The sequence below is a fragment of the Melanerpes formicivorus genome, unplaced genomic scaffold (assembly GCF_026170545.1).
Source record: "Melanerpes formicivorus ecotype bairdi unplaced genomic scaffold, bMelFor1.0.p_v2 SCAF_65, whole genome shotgun sequence".
NCBI lineage: Eukaryota > Metazoa > Chordata > Aves > Piciformes > Picidae > Melanerpes > Melanerpes formicivorus.
Genome location: NW_027142417.1, coordinates 2894336 through 2905224, shown reverse-complemented (window position 1 = coordinate 2905224; position 10889 = coordinate 2894336). Strand labels below are relative to the sequence as shown.

The 10889-nt window shown below is 53.1% G+C and overlaps 1 protein-coding gene across 1 annotated transcript in view; it reads left to right on the top strand.

Annotated features, from left to right (window-relative positions):
• The first annotated feature begins 1457 nt into the window (after positions 1-1457).
• The window catches only part of CPA6 (carboxypeptidase A6), a 29683-nt gene continuing 20251 nt past the window's right edge, over positions 1458-10889 (top strand). The window contains exon 1 of the mRNA XM_068162564.1: positions 1458-1555. Coding sequence (XP_068018665.1) covers positions 1458-1555 — 98 coding nt within the window. The remainder of the gene's footprint in view (positions 1556-10889) is intronic.

The window sequence follows — 10889 nt, the reverse complement described above, 5'->3', positions numbered from 1 at the left end:
GAGGGGAGTGCAGCCCAAGTGTGCTGTGTTACTAGAGAGGAGTGGTTTGTACAGAGGGTAAACAGACATGCTGTGAGTGGGAGGTGCAGGAAGAGCTTTAATTGCCATCCTCATCTTTCCCCAGAACAGAGAGGCCAGAGCAAACTCCTCCCTGCTGAAGGACTGAAGATGCACTCAGGTGAAAAGCTCAGAGGTTCAGGCAGAGGAAATCTTGGTGATGCTGTTTCTCTGAGTGCTGGCAGGGCTGAAGAGACACCTTAGAGAGTCTACACCCAGGCACACTGCTGTTGGTTTGTCCAGGCTGATCCATCTCTCTCTCAGCCTTCTCAGCAGCAATGCTCTTTTTCTGCTTTCAGAACTCAACCAGAAGTTTCAAGGCAGATGGCCACAGGTGTCTCAAGGCAGGATCTCAAGACAGAAGGAGCTGTCCTTCACAATGCTGCCTGCTGCAGATCCTTCACAGGAGCTGTTTTTCTCTCCTATGGGTGGTGTTAAGAGGGAATTCCGTCCATACAAAGCAAGAGCACAGGTCCAGCAGTCTTTCCAAGACCACAGCCATGCTGAGGAGCAGAGCCCATCAGGCTGGTAGTGCTGTCCTCTGCTGTTATCCATCAGCCTGGCTTCTAAAGGCTTCCACGGGGGTTGATCTGTTTGTGATTTGTCTAATTTCCTTTAGCTGCTTCTAAAGCACCCTCGATATTTAGCTGGCTCTCATTTCTACAAACCAGAAAGCAATATGTAACCCACGTTCCACTCCTGCAGCAGAGTAACAGGATAGAGGCAGAACTGGAGGTGAAAGGCTTGTGGGATTCCATTCTTTCACTCAGTTGAACCTTTTAACGGTGGTTCAGAGGTTCTCATCTCCTCTTCCGTTTAACTCTCAGGGAGTGCTGCAGAAAAGCAGGACCTAGGACTGCAATCTAGAGCCACACAAGCCCGGCATAAAACTCTGCCTGACTCCAAGGAAGCCAAGGTGTCCTCTTGGAAGCAGAAGTGTTGGCATAATAGCCAAATCATTTTGCAAACAGCAGCCGCTCAGGCCCCAGCTTTTGGGGCAACACCAGCCGCTTGAAATCCCACCTTCCCCTCCCTTCGTGCCTCCTCGGGACCCTGCGTTTCATCCACTCGGATCTCCGCCTCTTACCAGCCCCAACCCTTCTGCCCAGCCGGGGAAATCTCGGCGGCACCCTGCCCGGTGCCCCTGCCCGGTGCCTCGGCGCAGCACCTGCCCCGCCGGCGCTCGTGCTTCCCGCCCGGGGGCTGGGGCCGGCCCGAGCCGGACGGCGGCGAGCAGCCCCCTGGCTCCCCTCAGCCCTCCCGGGGCGGGAGCGCGGGCGGGAAGCAGCCTCCCCCGCCCCGTCCCACCGACGGCCCCGCGCCCAGGCGCGGCGGGGCTGCGAGGCGAGGTCCTCCCCCGGCCCTGCTCTGCCCTCGCACTGCTCCGCGCCGGCTGCACCATGCAGCTCCGCGGGGCCCCCGCCGCCCTCCTGCCCCTTTGTCTGCTCTGCCTCCAGGCTGCGCTGCCGGCCCGCGGCCTTCGCGTCCGCTACGACGGGTAAGTGCCCGCCGACCCCCGGCCGCCGACCCCCGGCCGCCGACCCCTGCTCCCCCGCCCGCCGTCCCTGCGCTCTCCTCCGGCCGCCGCTCTCGGCCGCCCCGGCGGGGCAGGGAGCTCCCTGCGTCGTGCATGCCCACGGCGCTCGTCCGTAGGTGTCGGGCTTCGGCTCCCGCTGCGGAGCGGCTCCGGTGCCCGTTTCCACTCAGCTGCGGCGCGTCCCGGCGCCGGCTTGCCACAGACGGCTCTGAGTCTCTGCTAGCAACAGGGAAGATGCTGCACTGAGGGGCAAGAAAAAGTTTTACCGCTCCACTTTAAGAAGTTTTATTGCTCACTTCTCACTTTCCCCATCCAGAAAGTGTGATCGTGTAGGGAGAAAAAAGTAGTTCTGGAGGCTTTGCCCAGCTCTGAGATAGATGAAGGGTTGGGGGTTCCTTCAGGGGACAATTCTAATGGGAAAACAATTGTTCATGGAAAGGGTTGTCAAGACCTGGACGGTGGAATCCCCATCCCTGGAGGGGTTTCAGAGCCGTGGAGATGTGGTGCCGAGGGACAGGGGTTAGTGGTGCCCTGGCAGTGCTGGGTGAAGGGTTGGACTCAATGATCTTTAACATCTCTTTCAACCAAAACAATTCTGTGAACTTGAAATTGTTGTTTTTGTCTAAGTCAAACAATGTCTCACTTGAGTGCATAAAAAGCTCAAGCAAGGAGAAACTGATTCACCTTGCTGTGAGTAGAATCAGAGTCCCAGCATGGTGGGGACTGGAAGGGACCTCTGGAGATCATCCACTCCAACCTTCCTGCTAGAGCAGGAGAAAAATATAACAGAAACCTCTTCCTCCTTCTTTCTGAAGGCTGGAGTGCCGCTGGCTTTGCTCCAGCCCTCAAGCACCTCTCCTCTTCTCCATGACTTTTCGGAGATGATGGAGAGTGGCTTAGCAAGTGAAGACTTCTGCATGTGTTTGCCTGTGCTTCAAATGAGACTCCCCCCCATCTCCCCCCATTCTTTTTTTTCTTTTTCATTTGAAGCTCAAATTTATGTTTAGAAACCCAAACTGCTCATGAGAGCCATGGGCACAGCTCTCCTGCAGCAGCGTTTGGAGCCCAGGGCATGGTCCTGGTCTCAGCAAGACCTGACTGGCTTTAAATTCAGGATCGTTGTCAGGTTGTTTGCAGAGGACACTGAGGTGGGAAACAAGTTGCCTGTGCTGGCACATGGCCCCTCCTGGATAGGAGGTACCTGAGCTGTCTTGTGATGGATGTTTGAGATGTCAAAACACACATTTTCATCCCCCCTCTGTTTAAGTGAGGTTGTCAGTCTGTAATCAAGTTGGTTAAAACAGAAATCAATGTGTGTAGGTTCAGGGGGTGTACTTCTGCTCATTTATGAGACCCACCCCTTCAGCACCCAAGGGGGAAAGTGTTTTGGCAGGGTGTTTGGGGAGAAAGGCAATCAGGAGGTGGAGATGGCTTGCTGTTGTTCAGCATTGAGATTCCCATGTTCATCATCCCAGCCACCTGACTTCATTCTGTGCTATGTGTGTCAGTCCCAGGCATGGCAGCAGCTGCACCCCAGAGAGGGGAGGCATCAGTGTGATCAGGGCAACAGAACGAGAGGAAAAAGAACCAAACCCAAAGGCAATGGCAACCATTTCTCATGAGCTCAGCACTGGGAGGCTCTGAGCCCCTGTAGCTCTTGAGCTGAGGACTCTGACCTATGACAATTGGGAATGGAGATCTTATTCCAGGCTAACTTCTCCAGGCTGTGTTCAGAGCAGGCCAGGGGTGACACAGCTTTAATCAAAACCTTCCAGATACCTTTGGGAAGTTGACAAGTAGTTGGGAGGTGTCAGCCAAAAGGCAGCAGCACCCATGCCCTCTGAGCTCCTGCAGACAGGAGCACTGTGTTTGCCTTCTGCTGCCTCTCCCCATCCTCACTCTAAAGAATTTCTTCCTGATTTCCACTCCAAAGTTGCCCTCCTCAAGGCTTCAATCCATTCCCTCTCATCCTATCACAACATGGAGCAGCTAATAGCTGCCCAGCAAAAAACCCAAACCAACCCAAAACCAAACAAGCCCCCACCAAACTCAATAATCATTCTGCTGAAACATATAGAATAGAGCAAAACCAACAACAACAAAAAGGACTTTCTGGAGGAGGCAAACACAGAGCTCTCCCTGGGAGGAGGACCAGGTCCACAGCAGCCAGGGGAAGGCAGGTTTACCAGGGTGTATTCAGCAGCCAGGAGCCCCTCTGCCCCACTGGAAAACGAGATGCTCTCCAGGAGAAAACCAACACAGAGGGCAGGCAGAGAAAGGAGGAATTGTTCAATCAGTTGCTGGATAAAGAAGTTTGCTGCTGACAAAAAGGAACGGGTGGGCTTAAGGTAATATTCTTCAGGTTATCAGCTTGCACGCAGGGCATTTGCTCTGCGAGCGCAGGGCTATAAAACACCAGATGTTGTGCAAGGAAGGGACGGCAGGAGGAGGCTGGAAGCTGTTGTCTACAAGGAACAGGCAGAGGCTTGCTTTCAGCAGCAAAGTCTTGCTCATAAAACAAGGTTTGCCTCCAGTGCAGGGACACCAAACACCCCTCGCTGCAGCCAAGACTTGTGTCTCCACTGCCTGGGGGGGTTTGTTGTCTTGAGCTTAATTATTGCTCCTGTGAAATGGGGACAGGGCAGTGTATCATTGGAGTCATAGTGGAAGAAGTGAGAGTAGGTAGGGAGGAAGTGGAGGAAACTTTGGCTGTTGGATGAGCCAGGGCTGAGAGCCCTTTGCTGTGAGGGCCACAAGTTCTCTTGATGTCTGGCTTGAGTCACTCCACCCTCTGTTTCCCAAAGGAAAGTGGAAGGCTAGCAATGAGATCTGTTTGTCATTTGAGCTGGAACATCCCAAACTCTGGTCCAAACTCAAAGCAGCACCTCAGCCTGTGCTGCTGCCTGCATAGTGGAAGGGCTTGGCAGCTTTCTCTCAGCCATGTAGCATGCCAGCTCCTTTTGCCATGAAACTTTCTGTAAGGAGAGCTGGGCACAAAAAGAGAACAGGAAAGAAGCTGCAGAAGGATGGAGCTGACAATGTCATGGCTTTGTGCAGCTCTGTATTTGTGTGGATCCTAGAATAGAAAGGGTTGGGTTGGAAGGGACCTTAAAGATCATCTAGTTCCAAGCCCCCTGCCAGGGGCAGGGACACCTCCCACTAGAGCAGGCTGCTCAGAGCCTCTGAGTGTGGAGTTAATTCCCACAGCATACCAAGTGTGGCTCAGCATGCACAGCACAGCCCCAGAGACTGAAATAACTGCAACTGGAAATGATTCCCTTTATGGGCTTATCTCAGAGCCCAGGGTGAGAGGCAGTGGCAGTTGTGAGGGTGCATCGGTGCAAAGGCAGGGGATGGATTTTAGCTGGATTTAAAAACATCTCACAAAAATAAGCACTGGGCTCAGATGTGCTCATGGTTCCTCACTTGTGGTGTTCAAAGGACCTTTCCTGCTGCTGGCCCTGCAGGTGCTGAGCTGAGATTACAGCCTGCCCTGTCCAAACCTGCTGCTCTTCCTCCTCCTCTCAGCTCTCCCCCCTCTTCTGCTTCCCTGTCCCCATGTTTTGTCACAACCAACCTGTGGCCTTCTGCCACCCATCAGCAGATCACTCCAGGCCTCTGCTGTCTCCTGTCTGCAGTATAATCAAGTAAGAGCAGTCTCAGCCCTGACACAGGTCTTTGGGCAGTGGATCCAGTCAGGGTGCTAAGCAGCAGTCTTGGAGAGGTGAAAATCAACTCAATTTGTTCTGAATATGAATGCTTCCAGTTTAGGGATTGGTTTCAGTTGGATGGAAGGTGACAAGTGCTGATGAGATGGTTTGAGGAGCTAGCAGCTCCTTCCAGCATTCCCTTAATTTCTGTGCATGATGGCAGCAGGAAAGAAGCTAAATGGAAACAAACTGATGGCTTGCACCAGCTGTCAACAGCCAAAGCTCCTCTCTTAGCACGGTGAGCAAGGCTGAGAAAGAGCTGATGCCAGAGTGCAAGAGCCTGTGGCCCCCTCTGAACTTGGTATCTTATTCTCCTGGGTCCCTTTGGATTCTGTGGGCTTCTTTGCTTGGCCTCAGTAGTTTTCTGGGTGTGAGAGTTGGAAGTTGTGCTCAGTGACGAGGCAGTCAGCAGGAGGTCATAAACAGCTGCTCCCAGAGACGCTGTCTACCCTCTCCAGCCCCGGGCAGCTCACGTCCCGATGGAGTTGGTAACAATGTCCTTTTTTCACTGAGCCTACCTCTGGTTTTACACATTCACACGGCTGTGTGCACCAGCATTCCTGAGGTGGGAAAGGTGTCCCTCACACCTCCTGCCCCGGGAAGCCGAAGCAGCACACACAAAGGTAACCGTCTGCTGCCCAGCGAGTCGGAGCAGCATGATGTCATGCAGCCAGGCAGACTAAACAAGCTGCCTGCTTCAGATAAAAACTGTAAAACCCCTTAGAAACATTTACTGTATCAGGTGTCTGAGGAAAATTGTGCTCATAAATCTGAGCTGGTTTGGAAACCCAATTCCCAGGACAACTGCAGACCGCCCCAGGCATTTGCTGTCTGCCTGCTGTTAGGCAGAACATGTTTGCAGCGTGCTTCAGAAGCAGAGCTCCTGCAGCCCCGCTGCTTCCTTCTTGGAACACAGCAGTCAGTTGTCTAAACAACAGGAACACATCAAACCCTGCACGTTTCGGTGACAAGGAGCTCCAGGTTTGTGGTTTCTCTCGGTTTAGCAAACTGTCCCAGACTGATGCTTAACAAGCAAGCAGTGTGGTAAATGCCTTTTAGCAATCAAGTCGTAAACAAATGTCTCGGGCAATCAGCTGCAGGCTGTTAGAGCGGCACAAATCCTGCCTGCTCGCTGCCCCAGCTGCCCCAGGGAGCGGTGCTGCAGGGATGCGCTGGGCAGCCTCTCGCAGCAGCCCCATCCCCACCTCCCCTGCCCGCTCCCGGCTGAGGAGCTGCCCAGCACATCACCTTCAGCAGCAACTCCCTGGAGCCACAGCTTGGACTCGCAGACACCGAGTGGCTGCTTCGCCAGATCGAGTTGTGGGAGGGCAGCCAAGGTACTGCAGGGCAGCCGTGATGATTTACAGCAATGTAGGCAGAATCCAGCCAAAAGTGAGCACTCCTTAATTGAAGGGAAAAGTGATTCCCGGGCAGACAGGTGAGACTTTCACAAGTGCCAGCTCAGAGCACTAAGCCCTTTTGCACCTGGGTGGAGGCAGAACCTTTCCCACCTAATACGAGCTCTGGGGGTTGTGTAGCAGAGCCTCCAAGAAGTAGATTAAGTTTCTTTCCTTGCTAACATAAAGGACTCCCAAACCTTGGTGCATTAATTCTCCGCTCACAGGATGGCTCTCGAGTCACGCTTCTGCTTCAAGCTTACAGCTTTGTTGCTCCTTCAGATGAAATCATTCACACTGCCACCTTCTTTTCTGATTTTATTTACCTAGAGAACTGCTGGGGGGAAGTGCAGACGTTGATTCAGGAGTCCTGGGGAACGTGGGCTCAGGAGGTTGATGTGCTGGACAGCTGATAGTAAACAAGCTCTTTTCTCCAGAAGCTACCCAGTTCTCTGGAGAGAGTGAAGCTGGGATGCATTTTAACTGGCGGTGTGGCCAGAATCCACCAAGGCCACCCCACACTCGTGCACACTTCTGTGGGTTTCCCAGCCATACACTCACCTGGTTAAATTAAATAGGAGGCTCAGTAGCCCATCTTCTCTTTCTCCATAAATCACTTTGGTAACAGATCCTGGGCCAATAGAACTTGAAGCAACAAGATGAGCTCTGTAAGGGGCCTGCCTGCCTTTGTGTTTCACATTGGAAGGAAAGATTTCCAACCTCTTGTTTAAACAAGAAGGAAAAGCTCTTAGCTGTGCCAGGGATCCCAGAGCCTCACACAAGATTGTGAATGCTTTTTGCTGTCCTTGTGGGATATCAATCACAGGACCCATAAACCAAGAGTGAGGAGTCTTCCAGGCAGGAGACATCTGGTTCTTTGGCAGCCTGCACAGGCTTTATATTGCCAGCTGTAAACTGGGCCCTTGAGTTCTGCACAGGCTGCAGCTGGCGATGGGCTGCCTGGACTGCCCTGTGTTCCTGGTAGCTCTCACACTGCAAGCACAGGCTGACTCCTCTGCCTTCTCTCCAAACAGGTAAACCTTCCCACTCAGCTCTGCCATTCAGGGTTACAGCCTTGCTCTAAGCCTCTAAACGTGCATTTCTAATTGGCTTGCTAAGGACTCGATGTAGAGTGCTAGAAGAATTCTGACCCAAGGTGTTCCTGTGCACCACCCAAAGTTCTACACTTGCAGGCATTCAGAAGAAGCAGTCAGAGGATTTCTTGTCCATACAAGACCATGAATACATTCACTGAGCAGTCAGAAACCTCTCACTCTTCCTTCCCCTTGGTGATGATGCTCCCACTTCTCTTCCACTTCCATGCTCCCTGAGAAGTCACTCCTGCCCTTGAAGCTCAAACCAGTCTTGGGCCCCACAAGAGCTCATGAATCTTCCTTAATCCAACAGAGAAACCACTGTGCTGTGGTGCTCCTAAGTGTGCTGCCACCCCATTAGTTTCCTTTACAACCCTGGCACCAGAAGAGGCACAAATGAAATGCCTTCTGCTTTCCCCCTTGTTTTTACTGTGGCAAGGGCAGTCAGCAGCCGCTCTGCTCTTTGGGGGATGGCCCAAAGGCAAGTCCTAAGCCTTGCTCATTAATTGTGAGCATTGAGGAGGCTGATTCCTGGTCAGCACCAGGAGTCTCTTCACTGTCACATCCAAAGTGCCAGCAGCCCTGCTCTGCTCCCTAAGCCAGCCCTGGCTCTGGTGCATTTCTGTATCACTCTGTGCTTGGGTGCTGGCAGGGGTGCTGGCAACAGCCACAACAGCACCAGAATGCCACTGACTGCTGCAGCAAACTGTCAGGCTCCAGCAGATTGCCAGCCTGCCACAGACAAACAGCACCCAGATGCTCATCCACCCAGGGAGTTCAGCATTTGTTCACTTTATCTGCCGAGCTGATAGCCTCTTTGTTACACAGCTCGTTCTCCTGGCAGTTGACCTTCAGAATAAATGTGTAATGCAAACCCTGGAGCATGTAAAGAGCCTCTAAAATCTCTCCCATCACTTAGCAATATCCATCACTTTTGGCTCAGCCTACTTCCCCATTTAATGCTGACATTTATAGTTCCTCAAAAAAAAACCCAGCTAAACATGAATACTGAACAGAGGAGAGAAGCTGGGAGCAGCTGAACTGATAGTTACACTTTCCCAGCACTTCATTTTCGAGTTAGGCTAATGGCCTGGGAGCCCAAAGTGTGTGGGAGCAGAGGACTGATGCTTGCAGGAGGCCTTCTCGACAGCCACGTCCCTGCAGAGCTGGCTTATGGCCATATGGTGTGTGGAGGTTCTGAGGGGCAGTGGTTTGGCTTCATCTGCTCAGACTGTCACAGAACCAGAGGGTGTTAGGGGCTGGAAGAGACCTCCAGAGATTCTTGAGTCCAACCCCCTGCCAGAGCAGGAGCATAGAGTCCAGCACAGGTCACACACAACACATCCAGATGGGGCTTGAAAGTCTCCAGAGCAGGAGACTCCACAACCTCTCTGGGCAGCCTGCTCCAGGGCTCTGTGACCCTCACAGTGAAGTTCCTCCTGGTGTGGAGGTGGAACCTGCTGTGCTGCAGTTTATATCCATGTCACCCTGCACGGGAGAGGGGCAGAGGGCCGAGGAGCTGCTTTTACACCTTGCAGAGTCTGCTGACCTCCACAGCCTGCTGTAGCACAGAGCCCCTGGGGGCAGCAAAGGGCTGGGGAGTGGAGCTGGGAGAAACAAAAGTTCTCTGGGTGGGCTTTGATTAAATTAGCTTTCAGCAGACGTTTCCTGGAGAGTTTTTCCATGCTTTGGGGAGGATGGGAAGTTGCTGGGTTTGGGGTTAGTGGGTCCAGTGAGTCCAGAGCAATCCATCCCTCCCTGTCTCAAAGTTCTCCTCAGCCACTGGATCCTTTTTCAGATGAATCCTTTCCTGTGGTACTCTGATTGGCATTGCCTCAAAGTCTTCACCTGCTCTGTGCCAGGACTGTGTTTAAAGCAGGGGAATTCTCCCTCTGTAATTATTCATCCTGAATCTCCACTGCTCCCTTCAGTCAGGAGGGATTTTGCAGAGAACTGACACAGCATTAATCTGCTGAGGAAGAAATGATTTCTCCAGCAGCTTATGGAAATGGCAAAGCATAATTGCCTTAATGGCTGCTGCAGCTGCCTCACAGCAACTGTCTGCAGAGAATGAATTATTTCCCTGCCACTAAAATATTTATTTCCCTCCCCAAGCCTTCAGTTTGATTCGATTTCTTGGATCCCATTCTGCATTCGGTGTGCTTTGGTTTTCTGCAGCACTGCAGGTTCCTTCACTCAGTGGTAGGAGAGCAAGGGCAGCCTCGTGTAAGGCACTGGGGACTGTGCTGTGCCACCAGGAAAGAAGCAGCACAGGCTTTGCTTTGGGAAATCCAGATCAAAGCAGAGCCAGGTTGTGCTTGTGAAGGCTGAGTTCAAAGAGTCAGACCCATCACACCACACACAGCTCTCACTCCCCTGACACAGCTCTGCCTTCCCCTCCGCTCCCTGCTGTTCAGTCAGACTGCAGGCCTGGGAGCTGCTGTAAACCTCCTGCAGCTCAGCATCCTGAAGCCTTTTTATCAAGGCACAGAGCTAAGGATGTGCCAGGGCCGGGGTGGATCACCACGTCGTGAGGGCTTACAGCCCGGTGTGGCCAGCAGGACGCCCTCCACTCAGCACTGCTGAGGCCACACCTTGAGCCCTGGGCTCAGTTTTGGGGACCTCACTCCAAGAAGGACACTGAGGCAGGCCTAGGGAAGGCTCTGGAGAAGAGGGCTGGGGAGGAGCAGCCGAGGGAGCTGGGGGTGTTCAGTGGGAGGAAGAGGAGGCTGAAGGAGACCTCATTGCTCTCTGCAGCTCCCTGAGAGGAGGCTGCAGGGAGGTGGCAGCTGGGCTCTGCTCCCAAGGAACAAGTGACAGGACGAGAGGAGGTGGTCTCACTTTGCCCCATTAGAAGAGACTTCTTCACTGGAAGGGAGATGTTTAAAGGGTGCAGAGATGTGGTGGTGAGGAGCATGGTTTGGCACCAGGTGTGGTAGGTAGATAATGTCTGGACTCAATCTAAAGCTGCTGGGAGTCTTGCTCAGCCTTTATGAGGGCAGTCCCCCGTCCCTAGATGAGGCTGGTTGGCTTCCATGCCCTAACTCCTAAGCACAGCTCACCTCAGGCTTTCCCTGGGTGCACCTAACTGACC